The sequence below is a fragment of the Syngnathus typhle genome, linkage group LG3 (genome assembly GCF_033458585.1).
Source record: "Syngnathus typhle isolate RoL2023-S1 ecotype Sweden linkage group LG3, RoL_Styp_1.0, whole genome shotgun sequence".
NCBI classification, from domain to species: Eukaryota; Metazoa; Chordata; class Actinopteri; order Syngnathiformes; family Syngnathidae; genus Syngnathus; species Syngnathus typhle.
In genome coordinates this window covers 882380-897244 of record NC_083740.1, presented here as the reverse complement: position 1 = coordinate 897244, position 14865 = coordinate 882380, and the positions used below count along the sequence as shown (strand labels likewise).

The following is a 14865-nucleotide window of genomic DNA, read 5'->3' as shown; positions in this document are numbered from 1 at the left end:
TTGATTATTCTCACAAGCTTTATTTGAACTAGTTACATGAACAGATTTAGAAAAACTCACCTTTTTATAAACAAATGTAAAACGTTTTTTCAAGTTTTTAAGATGCATTAAGATCCATGAGAAAACTGAATTTTTGACAGGACAGATAAAAAGTTATTTAGTGCGCGGCTTTGGTGTCCATCAGCCTCTCCACCATGAGTTTGGCGTAACGAATGCGGTTGAAGAGCTCCTTGGAGCTGCCAAACTCCTCCAGCAGGGACAGCTTGTACGTGCGGAAGTCCCGACGCTCGTCGATGTACGTCACCGCCGACATCAGCGGGCACAGGATCAGCTTTGTGTGGTCCTGAAAAGCCACAAAAGGAAGACCGTTTGCGAGTTAGCCGGCTAGTTAGCTGGCTAGCTGCACCGTTGAGGTGGCCACCTGGAAGAAGTTGATCTGCACGGTGCCGTTGCTGAGGTGCAGCACGATGGCGCTCTTGGTGCGGAACCACAGCGACAGGTAGGGCAGCCGTGCCAGCTCGTCACCCTCCCGCGGCGCCATGTTGGCGCCCGCCTTCAGCAGGTGCTCGCTCATGTAGTTGCGGAAGTACTTCAGCAGGGTGATCTGGGACGGGAGGGGGGGAAAAACGTGAGTCGAGATGAACGATAATGGCCGCCGACGATGATTGTGGCAAAAGGACAATAACGACGCTGCGGTTCCGACCGACCTTCTTGTTGAGCGCCGGCGGGTAGGCGGCGACGGTCATGTAGGACTCCTGGGCCGTCTTGTTGATGTACTGCAGACTGTTGGTGTCGGCGTACATGATGAGACGCGTGTAGTCGTTGAACAAGACGCCGACGCTGTTGTCGCACAGCTGGTAGCCTGCCGACGACACACCGCTTCAGAAATACACGCATTTGGCAGGATCCGGGAAAGTCGCTTATGGCACTGCTGTTTCGGTTAGCAACAGAGGACTCAAACTAGTCTAAAATGTGGTTTGAAAACGATTGGAAAATAGTTTTTAGGGTTTGCGAGCGTCATCCTTACCTAACCCGTACTTGTCCGAGTAGTCCACCCACTTGCTGATCCAGAAAATGGGAATGCACGCGGGATCTTCGGCTTCCTCTGCGTAAAGAAAGGTGCCCACCACGTTAATCATCTTCGGGCGGTTGAGCGAGCGAAAGGAAAAAGTGTGTGTGTGTTTGGGGGGTGTTACCTTGGCGTACTAGCGGCCTCTCCGACGGTTTGGAGGCGATGATGCTGTTGAGCTGCTGCAGCAAGTCTTTCAGGTTGCTATCGGCCATTTCCGACTCCCTGACACGCAAAAAAAGTTTTTTCAACTGATTTGTCTTTTTTATTTTCCTTTCTTCAAACAAACTAAAAGCGCCACTTACTTGGGCATCTGCTCTTCCTTGAGGTCGCCGTTCTCCGACTCCCCTGCAAAAACAAAAGAGGGTACGCCTTCAGCGCCGGCCGGCCGGACGCAAAACGGCAGGAGCGGGCGCCCGCTCACCCTTGTTGCCGAGGGCGGCGAGGGGTCGCCGCTGCGCCGCGTCGGCGTCAGAGGACGGCGCGATGGAGAAACGCGGCGACACGGTGAGGCAGGTGGTGGGCAGGCGCGCCGGGATGTAGCCCGACGTGAAGAAGTCGTCCGTCAGCATCTGGGAGATGGTCGGCCGCTGGCTCGGGTCGGCGTGCAGCATGCGCTTGATCAACGACACCGCCGCCGGGTTCACGTGCTGCAAAAAAGAAAAAGAAATCCTGTTAGGACTTTGGGACAATTTGGACCTGGGGGCCAAAAGAGAAGCAGCGCTCACCCATGGGATGGTGTAGTTGTTCTTCTTGATGCGATTGTACGTCTCCTTCAAGCACGACGTCTCAAACGGCGGCTTGCCCACCAGCAGCGTGTACCTAAAAACAAACCAATGCTTTGGCATCATTTGAATCATATTTGATTAAATCTATTTTTAATCCAATTTCCCTGGCGCTGTGAATTTTTTTTAATCGGACAAATTTGGTCCATTTGAGATATATCTCCTCAATCGGTATGATAACCGTGAAAATGCCTCCAGCTATTTTGGACTTTGTTGCAGACTTACAGTATGCACCCGAGTGACCACACGTCCACCTCGTAGCTGTGTCCTTTCTTGCACAAAACTTCCGGCGCGATGTAGTTTGGCGTCCCGCACAAAGTCTTTTTGCGCTCGCCGTCAAACTCGATCTTGGTGGCCAGGCCAAAGTCACCTGAGAGAAAGGAGGGGCATGCAACGTTTGGGGTTTTTTTTTTAAATGCGTGTGCGCGTTGTGCCCGCCCCACGCACCGATCTTGACTTCCATGTCGTCGTTGAGGAAGATGTTGCCCAGCTTGAGGTCTCGGTGGATGATGCGATTGTTGTGCAGGTACTGGACACCCTTGAGGAGCTGCATCATGTAATAGCGGGCCTCGGGTTCCGTCACCGCCTTGCGACGCTTGTGCAGCTCCAGCAGCGACTGACCAAACAAACATTTTGGATACGTGTTTATGTCACATGACCACAAGAGGCCAGTATCCAATTCTGATTGAGCAAATAATATCACGGTATTAAAATGACTTCCTTAAAATGGTGGGAAAGTTAAAAACAATGTTTTTTTTAATTTATTTATATTTTATTTATTAAACATTAACTCATAGGTAGATTAAGAAACACATCAGACTGTACTCACTCTCCTCTTGCAGATCTCCAGCACCACAAAGACAAAGTCTTCATCCTCGAAGAAGCCCCGGAAGCCGACGATGTTGGGGTGGTCCAAGCTCTTATGGATGGTGACCTCCGAGGTCATCTTCTCGCGTTGGTGCGGCTTGACGATGAGCGATTTGGGCACGATCTTTCCGGCGAACACTTGCTGGCTCTCCACGTCGGTTATCTCGTAGCACTTGGCAAAGCCGCCCTTGCCCAGGAAACGGCCGCGGGTGTAGCGCCGCTTCGCTCGCGTGTCCACCAGCACCTCGGGGATCTCCTTGAGCGGCGTGGGGCCAGAAGACGACGACGGTTTGCCACCGTTCGCCGCAGCCGGCGGTAGCTGCTGCTTGGTGGTCGGCGCACTCATTTTCGCCTCGAAAAGTCGCTTGGAACGCGGTTAAGTAGGCGGAAGATGACCGAACCGCGTTAAAAGCAAACTAAAAGAGGCTTAACACGACGAAGATCGAATTTAAAAGCCTGTCTAACACTTCGAATAAGTGAATTTGTGGCCAGAAAATGTCGGTCAAACTTGCTCCTCCGACGCCAGCGCAGTTGTGACGACGGTCGCCGATATGATTTCAAAAAACGAGCAGGAGTAGGAACGGCTTCCTATTGGTCTGCGGGATTTGAATTCCAAGGCGGAACCGCGATGCATCTTGGGAAGCCGTGTGCAAATCAGCCAATGAGCGTCCGCGAAAGACAAATGCTGTGATTCGATAGGATGGCTCAATGTGGTTCTGGCGAACGCGGTGCTCATGGGAAATGTAGTTGACAAGCGGGGGACTTTAATCAAACACATGGCGCTAACAAGGACATTTTGAAAACATTAAATGTCGAGTAGTTAGTACGCGTGACAGGGGTAAATGCTACCAACTTCTGTTTGTTCAGCTATATTAAATAACATTAAACAAAAAGTAACACGAAAGTGATTTTACAAATATACATGTAGTTATATTTTTATAAAAAAAAATAATCATACAGAATTCTAAACATAATTATTAATACGTCAGTGGAAATAACAAATATCCATCTATCCATTATCTGAACCGTTTTATCCTCATGAGAAATATAACACGTGTAAAAAAGCAATTAAGGCAACAATTATTTACAAAATTGACAAGTTTAATGCAAATTACAGAACCTTTTTTTTGAACAGATATTAGCAACAAAGTCGGACGCATTGTAATAAAATTAGAAAAAGAGTCCAGTTCAGTGAGTGTGAGACTAGCGCTCTAAAACGAGCAGCAATCATCCAAATCACATAAAATGGTCCTGAGCGGCAAGGTCAAAGTGCAAGGTGACGTCGCCGTTGCCGTGGCCCGTCACCAGCGTGGCGCCGTCCTCCGCCCAGCGGGCTAGCTGCCAGCCCTCGCCGTCGGGGGCCGCTTTCACCGTGACGCCCTCGTGCCGCCGCCTCAGGGACCACACACACACGCAGCCACTCTGATTCGTGGCCACCGCCGCCGCGTCGCTGGCGTCTGCTTCGCCCAGCCTGCTGGGGAGGGGGGGCATCAGCTAAAATTCATATGGCGAGGTCCCGCCCATTCATAAACTCATCTGATGTCTAATTAACAAACATGAAGTGAAATTTGAACCTATCAAAATAACTTGTGGTCGAGATCAAGCCAGCTCACGGAAAAGCAGGAAGTGGAGACTTGAGCTCACCTTCCCGACCAGGACGCGGGCGTCTCCAAAGGGGCGGCAAGGATGCTTTTGCCACTGAGAGGGTTCACCGCGAGCATGGAAAAAAGTGCCGGCTTCTTCTTTTCTCTTTGATTGGGGAACGTTTCATCGTTGGTGCTGTTTTGCCTCGCGTGTGGGCAGTCCGCAAACAGATGCTGCAGGAGGACTAACAGCACACCCTGGACAGACGCAGAAAAGAAAAAAAAGTTCTCAAATGTTTAGTGTCATCTATCTGTCGAGTGAGCGTGGTCCCGATTAGGAAGCTACAATCGCTGTATGGAAAGTCCCGTATAAATAAAGCTTTGATTGATAGTTTTGTAGAATCCAGGAAGTTGGCAAAACAACCCCAAAATGGCCGCCTCGAAGCAAAATGGCACACTTCCTGTGCTTCGATGAACACTTACGCGGCAGGAAAATCCTCTCAAACAGGTCGTGTGCGATAAACTGGCATCCAGTTGGACTTTCTGCAGCAAGTGTCCATTCTTCAAATTCCTTTTGAAATAAAAAAAAAAAAAAAAAAAATATCATGAGGTGGTGTACCTAATAAAGTGTCCACGGAGGCTTGAATCTTACCAGACAAAGAGTCGCCCTCTCTCGTCGGTGCCGATCAGAGCGTCGGGCAGCACGTCGACCGGGGCCAAGGCCCGAACGCAAATGTCAGGCGTGGCGAGATGGACGCAGTGGGAGGCGCTCCAGATAAAAAAAAGACAATCATTCAAAAAATACAATGATTTGTTTTTAAAATGTATATGCAACTTCTGAGATAGCAAAAGCGCTAACCAACTGCTACGTTATGAATTTTTTTTTTTTAGTGCAAAAACTCGCTTACCTGCCATCGCTGGCCAGCGTGAAGGCCTGCAGCGTCCAGCCCATGTTCGAGCGGGAGGAGGTGACCACCCGGGACTCGGCCACGCCCGCCGCCGCCTGCACGTCGCCGCGGAGGAGCGCCGCCGGCTCGCCGCCGCCGCACGACAGCACCCTGAAACATGTCGGAACATATCTCGGAGGGAGAAAATAGGGCGACGCGACAAAGCGGCTCGGGGCTTACCTCACTTCATTGATCTCCAGCTCACCGAGAGTCACACACACCAAGCCGGCGCCGCCCGGGACGGGAAACACATTCAACAATGGCTGCGATGACGGAAAATTTCAAATTATATTCTGTTGTCTAATAAAGGGATGGAAATAGTGACATTGATGAATTGAAAAAAACAATCCACTAAATAATGAGTTTCAATGACGACGACGACGGTTCAGTTGGTACACACTCACTTGGGTGAAGGACCACACGTGTCGTCGTGCCCAAGAGCACGACGGCGCCCGACTCCACCAAGACGCCGCCCACTTTCCGGCCGCGACGACGCACAAGTGGCCGTCTGAGTCCGACAGGCAGCAGGCGTCCACCAGAGCGCCTCCTGCTGGGGCCTGAAAGCAACAAATGCCAAAGTCACTTATTGTCACAATATCAATAAAATTAGCAATTCTTGGGGTCGAGACTTTATGAAGGTGCTTTATTGACAGCAAAGTAGTGCTTTGCCGCCATCTTCCAGCTCCATCATGAATGAATAGCGGGAACTAAGCTGAGCTAAAACATGCAAAAAGCTTCTTACCTTTAGCGTGCAGCTTCCGTGACCCCCCACCGCCATTTGGGGGTCAAGCGCCGGCGGTCGGGAGCACCCAATCGCAGGGGAGAAGGCCGGGGGGCGGCAAAGCGGGGACGAGGGGCTGAGCGAAGGGGTGACGGCAGCCACGGGCGATGCAGCGAGCGGGGGGAGCCCCAGCGAGGGCGGCTCCGGGCTGGAGGGGAGGGCGGGCGACATGGGGTGCAGTGGGGCGGAGGCCTCCGGAGGGCTCAGTTGCAGCCCAGACTGGGTACTGTGGCTGTTTTGGACCGCTTTGGGGGAAAAAAACTCTTGATGCCTGTTGTCCTCCTGGTCTAGCAGTAGGGGGGCATCACAGGAGAGAATGGCGTCCCGATGGCGTTCCGAACCTTTCGGTTGTCGTTCCGCTGGACTCAGACATGTGTCGTCAGGGTCAGGATGTGGGAGTCGCATGTCCGTATTTTTGGGGTCATCGTCATCTGAAAGGTCGGACGATTTCGCAGATTTGAAGTGGAGCGGCGCCCCGAGAGCCGTCGCCGGAGTTGCGCTGCGCCGCGGCATCGCGAAAGCTTCCATCCCGGATTCCGCGGCCACCCGGCGGAGTTTGTCGAGCTTCAGGGAGGCAAAGTGCTCGTCGGGCAAGTGGAAGTCCCGATGGAGGACAAAGTGCGGCAGGTGGCCCACCAGTTGCGTGAGGGGAGGAAGTGGTGGCGTCGGGGTGAGTTTGGGAGTGGGGAGGAGAAGGCAACGCCAGCTCTCAGAACCTGTCAGGACAAATATTGCGTTGGTGGAAGACCAAAACCTTCATGGAAAGAGGAGCTTGAAAAACGTACTTGAAGCCAGTGGGGTGACCGGCTCCTGCGGGGCGGACGGTGGGAATACCATCTGGCCTTCATCGGGAGCTGGCTCTTCCAGCCTCGGGTGGGAGTCCGCCTCATGGTGACACAGGCCAGTAGAAAGCAAAGGTCTCCCCCTGCCCCGCCCCCTCCGGCTCTTCCGACCCCTCCGCGAACCAGCAACTCGAGGGTGAGTAACGGGCTCCGCGGCGACGTCCCTGACGTTCATGGCGCCGGCTCGCTTCCGGCGAGGTCGCCCCGAGCTCAGCTGGGTATGGATGACGGCCCGCAGGTCCGGCTGGCTCTGCGATCGAGTCATGCGTCTGGTTGTGCGCACATAGTACTCCACGGGGAAAGGTAGTCCCTCTACCAAGGTGCAGGACTCCGGCCGGCGCTCTCCTTCGTCTCCCCCTCTCGTTTCTCCACTGCATAAACGAGGCTTCAAAAAAAAAAAAAGATGACAATGACAGCAAAGTACTACTTTTGTCTAAATGAAGCTCCTCAGTTCACTTGGCACCAAAGCATTACTTTTGTCTCCGGGAAGACTCACCGAGTTGACAAGAGTTTTCTCCTCAAGCCTAAGGTGTCCTCCATCTCCTCCTGAGCCATTGTCAGTTCCATTGAGGTCATCCGGCACGTCCGCTTCCCTCCCGCCGTCTTGTTTGTCATCCTGGCGTGACGGAAGGCTCCAATGCGACAGCAGCAGAGAGGGCGACGGCGAGTCCGAGCTTTGGCTTTCGCCGACGAACCTCGCCTCGTCTTGCGAGGTTCCCGCTTCCTGGCTGCGCCTCTGCCAGCGCAGGCGGCTGCGGCGGGAGCGCAGGCGCAAGGTCGGACTGGCTCTGGAAGCGCCGAGCGTGTCGCTGCCATTCGCTTTCAGTCTGGGCGTAGACGCGACCAAAGTCCTGTCCGTGCCGCTATAGCTGGAGTGGGCGGGACCTGGCGAGATGATACAAACAAGTTAGAGTGACAAAGGATCAAATACGCATCCACGTACTTGCTCCAGCAGTCGACTTTGACGCCCCGTCTGGGCCTGGCTGGTCCTGGCAGCGGCGGGTCGGAGCACCATCATTTCTCACGTGTTTCCGCACTCCCTCCAGTTGCTCGGCACGCTGCCAACGCATACGTAGGAAAAATCTTTCACATTCATCTCAACATAGATCAATACATCCCTGAATGGTGCTCATGCTTTTACCTGCAGTTTCTGGGCAATCTTGAGATACTCCTGCCGGAGCTGGTCCAACTTTCGCTTTAGCTACGAAGAGCAAAATGCAAAAATGAGAAGAGTCATCACAGGAAATGACGTTCATCAACTCGCAACCATTCGCGTCGGTTGTCAGCGTTCACTTTACGGCTAATCCAATATGTCCAAAATATGCACAAATGATTGATTACATTGTCCTTGTCGTCGCAGCAGAGTGTGGACCTCAGCTGCTCCTCACAATGCAAGGTACCGCTCTGCATTCTGCTCACTCACTAACACAAGCTGGACACAAAACACACGTAAATAACACGAAAGACGGACAAATAAAACTTGAGCGGACGGAAAGCTAAGCTATGCTAGGCTACACGCAAGGCTAGTCGGTTACCTTAACTTGAAGCTGTTGCCGTTCACGTCGTAGTATAAAGGTAGAAATGTCGCAGCATTAGTCGATAAATAACTTTAAGCTGTCAGTGAACGCCGATAAAGTTATCGAGACATAAGCGGAGCCCATCGCGGTTGCTTTCCCAGACAGGCGGCGATCGATGACACGACGCTCGACTTGATTCCAAATTGCCGCGCCTCATGCCAGAAAACAGGTCAAGTAATCGAGCTCGGATAACTCGATGGCCGCGCAGCTTCTTCGGTGTTTTTTTTAAATTGGCGGTTGACAAGGCAGTTTATTAGCACTGATACGTCACCAAAAAGGGACTGGAAATACATATGACTATTAAATACTCAAAATAAGTTAAATGCCAGTTCCAGGTAGCTTTTTTTCTTCATTTTTTGTAATTTTTCCACTTACTTATCTTATTTTAAAACATTGCATTATTGATTGAGACTATAGGTTCAATGTGATTATTAGTTCTTGCCTCCACCACAAGATTTTCTAGAATGGTCACTTTGACCAGAAGGCCTGCAATTGCCATGGCTACCATTTAAAACACTTGTGCCGCTATAGTTGACCACTTTATAAATGGGCATAGGATATTTCCCTCAATGCAACAATTTTAAATATATGTATTAAGTCCCAATTATGATAGCCATGTTCTAACCACATTTGTACACAAAAGCATCAACTTCCAGTAAAATATTGACAAGGAGATAGAGATCTGACATGTGCGCTTTATTGGGTTGTCATGTAACTAGAAGCTTAGCAAGCCTCATGTACAAACTTTTCCACCACCACCACCTTACAAAGTAGCTCTGGTCTTTTTCCTCTCATTTTTGCATATTGACAAAAACTAGAGCAATTATCTTAAGGCTGAAAGTACAAAAACAAACAGATGACATAATTTACAGCAAGCAATACTGACAGAGAAGTTGGAAACCTTCATAGAGGCAAATAAAGGTGGTGAACAAACTGAAGAAAACTAAACCACACACACAAAAAAAAAAGGATCATATTCCTCACATTCACACTGCCTGTGGTGGGGGATGGGGTTCCGGAATTACTGCAGAGCTCCTCAGCAAACTCTTGGGGCAGGGGGAACGGCAAGGAGGTGCTGCAGGCTCAGCAGACAGTGTTGATGGGAGCCACTCATTTGGGTTGGTAGCAGTGTGTTCGAGGGGGGGGGGGGGGGGGAGTGGGGGGCTGGGGAATGGAAACAGGGAGGTGGTGGGGGACAAAGAAAGAGGTGTGGGTGGGGCCGCCCGACAGTCTCTTTAGAAACACTTCCTGTGGACGATGCTGGGGCCGGACTCGTCGTACTCCTGCTTGCTGATCCACATCTGCTGGAAGGTGGACAGCGAGGCCAGGATGGAGCCGCCGATCCAAACCGAGTACTTCCTCTCGGGGGGAGCGATAATCTGCCGAGGGGCAACCACACGTTTTACTCACGCTGGCCACTGAGGGGCAGCAGAGCGTTACAAAGATCACTCGTTACCTTGATCTTCATGGTGGTGGGGGCCAGGGAAGTAATCTCCTTCTGCATGCGGTCGGCGATGCCGGGATACATGGTGGTGCCGCCCGACAGCACCGTGTTGGCGTACAGGTCCTTACGGATGTCCACGTCGCACTTCATGATGCTGTTGAAGGTGGTCTCGTGGATGCCGCACGACTCCATGCCTGCCCGTGGAGGTTGTCAAGTTAGGTTTGTGGGTTTTAGGAAGGGGGTGGGGTCAATAAAATGGAGCTCACCCAGGAAGGACGGCTGGAAGAGCGCCTCGGGGCAGCGGAACCTCTCGTTGCCGATGGTGATGACCTGTCCGTCGGGCAGCTCGTAGCTCTTCTCCAGAGAGGAGGAAGAGGCGGCCGTGCCCATCTCCTGTTCAAAGTCCAGCGCCACGTAGCACAGCTTCTCCTTGATGTCACGCACGATTTCACGCTCAGCTGCATCATCACAAGCACAAAAAGATTTCAAGCAGTTGTACCAAGCTTCTCCTTTGCGACAGCGGGGCCATTTCCCCCCCCCCCCCGCAGCACTGACCAGTGGTGGTGAAGCTGTAGCCGCGCTCGGTGAGGATCTTCATGAGGTAGTCTGTGAGGTCGCGGCCAGCCAGGTCCAGCCTGAGGATGGCGTGCGGCAACGCGTAGCCCTCGTAGATGGGCACCGTGTGGGTGACGCCGTCGCCGGAGTCCATCACGATGCCGGTGGTGCGGCCAGACGCGTACAGGGACAGCACGGCCTGGATGGCCACGTACATGGCGGGGGTGTTGAAGGTCTCAAACATGATCTGAAAACAAGGCGCGCACACACATGAGCACAGAATGACTCATTGGGTTTTAGTCCACACATCTTGCCCATCATGCCAAGTTAGGAGAGAAGATAACACCATGCTGAAGAACCCAGAGAGCTTTGCATAGTATGGTGCATGGGCTCCCTCTAGTGGTAAGCAGAATATTACCAACTGAATTGCTCTGGGCTACAGCGCAATTTTGAAAACTGAGCTTGCTTCTCACCCTACTTTTTTTTTTTTAAATTTGACATTAGTTGTCAACTCGAGCATGTTAGCATGCAATGCTGCACACTACAGTGACACAAGAAACCTGAAGTCTCCGCAGAGATGGAAATGGAAGGAGGACACCTGGAAGTTCAAGGAGACAGATTGAGCGAGAAAAAGAAAAGAAAAGCGAGAGCACAAGCAGGCGAGCCTGCCCGTACCTGGGTCATCTTCTCGCGATTGGCCTTGGGGTTGAGGGGGGCCTCGGTGAGCAGCACGGGGTGCTCCTCGGGGGCCACACGCAGCTCGTTGTAGAAGGTGTGGTGCCAGATCTTCTCCATGTCGTCCCAGTTGGTGACGATGCCGTGCTCGATGGGGTACTTGAGGGTCAGGATGCCTCTCTTGCTCTGGGCCTCGTCGCCCACGTACGAGTCCTTCTGGCCCATGCCAACCATCACGCCCTGACGTCGGGAGAATAATATATTGAAATCCAAACCCGGCACATTTCAAAGCAGTGTCCACGTTGATTTAAATAAAAGATTTGAGGAGTGTGTTGGGGTACCTGATGCCTGGGCCGTCCCACGATGGAGGGGAAGACTGCACGTGGGGCGTCATCTCCCGCAAAGCCAGCTTTGCACATTCCGGATCCATTGTCCACAACCAGGGCGGCAATTTCGTCTTCCATTTTTCTGTAAAGACCATTAAAAAAAAAGATTTTTTTTTTAAAAAATCATTTGCGAGGATAAGAAAATCTAATCAGCTGCACTGCAGCAGCGAGTCTCATTCTGCTGGGTGTCGCAGTGGCGCCAAACCCAAAAGAATAAGAGGCAAAGGGAGTCCCTGTCATGACCATATAAGGAAAAAGTGAGGAGCCGCACAACCACAGCAAAGCGCAAATGCGGCCACTCCCTCGCAATACCGAATGCTGAATAATTCAAGGCTGGGTGGGCACAAGGGCCACATGCAGGCAGCACACGACTTGCAATATTTCTCGCATTCAGTTGTCTTTTTCCTCAACTTTAGCACATGCAATTTTATCAATAAATCACTAAATGAATGATTAAACCACAACTTTTTGATCTCATTCGGAATTAGACTAATATTACCGTGATTAAATCTCACACGCTTTAAGAATTATTTGGTCTTTTTAAATAAATTCAAACCACATTTGAATTCTTTAAATCTAAGGGTGTTGTCGGAACTAAGAACAAGAAATCAGTTTAATTTATCTGGAATTGAACAATTTACACTTTTGTTATAATTGATAATTACTGATCTAAAAGATTAAACCCCTCACTTGTACACCACGTTAAAAAATTCGATTTTTGTACATAATTGAAGCAAAGCACAAAACTAAATGAGACTTTTACATATATTTAACGGTCCCTGTTCCAATAATCAAATATTGCCAGACTCGTCGATGCCTCACCTTGTACGCGAGCGAATAAAAATAATTCGTTAATTAAATCAACCGTCGACGTTAATTGCTCAATGCTGTAGATTAAGCGGTGGGTGATCTGGGAGCTAATCCACTTGTTGTAATCCCGTCTAGCCGCCGAGCCGGTGAGGAGGGAGGGAGACGGACAGACGATGGCGATTGCGATGCCTGACGTATTAAAGGGATGCTGGCGACCGGCCGGGGAGACTCGATGACGGTCAAAGCCTTCAAAGAGTCTGCTTTACGATTAAAGGAGGACGGGAGAGGGCGTCTCCGTCATCAACCGCAACGGGTAACAGTCGTCGCTGCGTCACCGAGCCGAACGTCGTCTCTTTGAAAGCGGCGTCAGCGCTTTGCTTGACGCCCCGGCAGCTAACATGCTAACGCTAGCCTAGCACGACTACGCCGGGGGGAAACCATTTTAAACTCCAAAGGAGAAGTCGCAAAGCATATTGAATGAGGAAAAATGTCATTTGTAAGCAAATCTCTTCCTTACCTGTGTGAGAGCGAGAGGTGTCTTCTCGTTAGGGGTGTGCGAGCTCCGTGATGCGCGCGAGAGAAGGGCGTGCGTGTCCGAGCTTGGAAGCTTGACTGTGACGTGCTACCGGTTAGCCGCTGCGCTTTTAAACACGCTCGGGCTGCAGCCCCTCTCCATATTAGGAGAACTTTGCTCACGGCGGTCTCCGATTGGTCCCCTCACGTCCAATGGGCGTGGCGTGAGCCGATCGCCCATCAAAAAACAAAATGGACTAACCCCCACAAATCTTGACATTGTGGTCAAAAGGTGGCCTGACCGCTTTTTGTTTATAAATCACGCCTATTTAATTCACTTATTGCAGGAAAAGTGTAAAAAGAAACAAAAAAAAACATGTATATAAAAAAAACAAAAATCAATCGACACTCTGTGGAAGGACTGAATAGCTCAATTGGGATAATTATCTTGCCATCAATCTATCATCTCTGATGCACTATAGCTAAAATGATTGATGTTTCAGTGAAAATGGAAGGAAAGGCCCATCTGGGGGTTAAGATGGAGATTTGGGGGTCACTGACTGGAAGGTCACCAACACACACATTTACACACACATGCACGCACACACACACACACAGATTAGAGTGCAAAGTGATCCCCGTGTTAACACGATGGCATGTTTACAGGCAACATGTAAAGCTCAGCACTCATCGCCTGCACACCTCACGTTGAGAGTTATTTTAGATTGAATTTATCCGAATACGTGTTAGCATTTGTCAAATCTCTCTCTAGAAAGACTTTTTATTTTTTGCGAAGGAAAATAAAAGAGCATTTTTCATTCCTGTTGAATGCTTTTGATGTTTTACGAAGCCAAACGTGTCATCAAAGCTCTATGATGAGCATTATGATGATGACTAATTCCTTTTATTATGTTTCATGATGTGAACTGCACCAAAGGTCAAGCAGACGCACGCTTATTAGTGACATCACTAGCACGTTGCCTCGGAACTTGTGAATCGTCTTCAAACAGTTGCAGCCGTGTCCAAACACATGGCTTGGGGGCCGTATGGGGCCCGTCAGCCATTTCCTCTTTGAAATGTAAATAAACACAATTTTAAATGTTACGCGAAAATTGTGATCCTGATTCAAATCAGATTAAATATGCAGCTGGATCTATTTTAGTGGAGTATGGGGCCATGCCCACCCCAAGAAAAAAACCACTTTGAACAAAAAAATGGTGACACAGCAGTTTAAAAAAAAAAAAAGGATTCGTGTTTAAGAAACTGAAGCTGAACAGTCTGTCCCGATGTGTCAGCGTCACTTCCAGCGAGGTGGCGCAATTCTGCTGCAAACTTCCTTCCAGGTGTGTCAAACTCGGGTGACAACATCAATGTGTGATGTCATGGGAACGCAAGATCTCAAAGTGCGTGTGTGTGCATGCGTGTGTGTGTGTGTGAAGGGGGTGCAACCCTCAAAGTGCGGCCGGACAATGACCATAAAGCAGGAATTCTGCCTGTCTCTCTTTCGTGTCCCTAATAAGGACATATGGCCAGCCATGGGGCAGGAAGTTGATTTTTTTTTTTTCCTCAAACCACACTTTCACCTCTACATGCATACAGGAAGTGCACACACACACACTCACAAACACACACACACGCGCCCGCCGTCTACACGGAGAGGTTAAAAAGGCGAACAAGCCAATCAGGGAATTAACCAAATCCACACACACACACACACACACACACAGGCTGGTGCCTTTGAGAGGTCCTTTGGATGACATCCATATAAGGAGATATCAGCATGACTAAGTCACATGACTGCAAAGAAGAAGAATGTATCGTTGCTTATGCAGGTCATGTGACCAGCGAGCAGTGTGAGGAAATGAATGAATCTCCCTTTTTAAGTGTGTGGATGGAGTCCAGTGAGAGGCATGTGAATGTTGCCACACACACACACACACACACACACACGTGTGCACACACACACACAGGCCTGGTTTTTGGCTCTAATACCGTATATGGAATGAAGCTAACGTAGAGCGTCTTTGCTAC

The 14865-nt window shown here is 50.4% G+C and overlaps 3 protein-coding genes across 5 annotated transcripts; all 3 read right to left on the bottom strand.

Annotated features, from left to right (window-relative positions):
• On the bottom strand, window positions 1–3283 carry plk1 (polo-like kinase 1 (Drosophila)). Its single transcript, XM_061275289.1, has 11 exons — window positions 2684–3283; window positions 2302–2470; window positions 2080–2224; window positions 1798–1891; window positions 1494–1719; window positions 1375–1417; window positions 1197–1294; window positions 1028–1105; window positions 708–862; window positions 422–604; window positions 1–343 (listed from the first exon to the last, which is right to left on the bottom strand). Exons 1-11 carry the CDS (start codon window positions 3065–3067, stop codon window positions 158–160), a joined length of 1761 nt encoding a protein of 586 aa, XP_061131273.1. The 5' UTR covers window positions 3068–3283; the 3' UTR covers window positions 1–157.
• A 517-nt stretch (window positions 3284–3800) lies between these two features.
• palb2 (partner and localizer of BRCA2) lies at window positions 3801–8615 on the bottom strand. 3 transcript variants are annotated; one of them, XM_061275116.1, is made up of 14 exons: window positions 8410–8615; window positions 8216–8306; window positions 8016–8075; window positions 7818–7932; window positions 7371–7759; window positions 6818–7259; window positions 5994–6748; window positions 5656–5808; window positions 5432–5514; window positions 5213–5362; window positions 4957–5073; window positions 4788–4875; window positions 4366–4562; window positions 3801–4195 (listed from the first exon to the last, which is right to left on the bottom strand). In XM_061275116.1, exons 2-14 carry the CDS (start codon window positions 8282–8284, stop codon window positions 3958–3960), a joined length of 2856 nt encoding a protein of 951 aa, XP_061131100.1. In that variant the 5' UTR covers window positions 8285–8306; window positions 8410–8615; the 3' UTR covers window positions 3801–3957. The 3 variants fall into 3 exon arrangements, with proteins under 3 accessions (XP_061131100.1, XP_061131102.1, XP_061131103.1); XM_061275118.1 differs by having other exon boundaries at window positions 3801–4192; window positions 8410–8614; XM_061275119.1 differs by having other exon boundaries at window positions 4075–4215.
• Window positions 8616–9126: 511 nt separating this feature from the next.
• Window positions 9127–12979, bottom strand: LOC133151800 (actin, cytoplasmic 2). The gene is made up of 7 exons (XM_061275133.1): window positions 12839–12979; window positions 11467–11593; window positions 11126–11365; window positions 10451–10697; window positions 10162–10353; window positions 9908–10089; window positions 9127–9830 (listed from the first exon to the last, which is right to left on the bottom strand). The coding sequence occupies exons 2-7, from the start codon at window positions 11587–11589 to the stop codon at window positions 9687–9689; spliced, it is 1128 nt and encodes a 375-aa protein (XP_061131117.1). The 5' UTR covers window positions 11590–11593; window positions 12839–12979; the 3' UTR covers window positions 9127–9686.
• Between the last annotated feature and the right edge of the window lie 1886 nt (window positions 12980–14865).

Bases quoted from the DNA above. Each gene is read 5' to 3' on its own strand.
- LOC133151800 (XM_061275133.1), bottom strand. From the start codon at position 11,589: ATGGAAGACGAAATTGCCGCCCTGGTTGTGGACAATGGATCCGGAATG. The intron at 10,698-11,125 runs GTACGGGCAGGC...CCTTGTTTTCAG, and splicing joins ATCGCGAGAAGATGACCCAG to ATCATGTTTGAGACCTTCAA. The intron at 9,831-9,907 runs GTAACGAGTGAT...GCCCCTCGGCAG, and splicing joins CCACCACCATGAAGATCAAG to ATTATCGCTCCCCCCGAGAG.
- plk1 (XM_061275289.1), bottom strand. From the start codon at position 3,067: ATGAGTGCGCCGACCACCAAGCAGCAGCTACCGCCGGCTGCGGCGAAC. The intron at 2,471-2,683 runs GTGAGTACAGTC...TTGTTTGGTCAG, and splicing joins TGGAGATCTGCAAGAGGAGA to TCGCTGCTGGAGCTGCACAA. The intron at 605-707 runs GTCGGTCGGAAC...CTCCCGTCCCAG, and splicing joins CGCCGGCGCTCAACAAGAAG to ATCACCCTGCTGAAGTACTT.
- palb2 (XM_061275116.1), bottom strand. From the start codon at position 8,284: ATGCAGAGCGGTACCTTGCATTGTGAGGAGCAGCTGAGGTCCACACTC. The intron at 8,076-8,215 runs GTAATCAATCAT...TGCTCTTCGTAG, and splicing joins GCTGCGACGACAAGGACAAT to CTAAAGCGAAAGTTGGACCA. The intron at 5,515-5,655 runs GTGAGTGTGTAC...CCGTCATCGCAG, and splicing joins ACGTGTGGTCCTTCACCCAA to CCATTGTTGAATGTGTTTCC.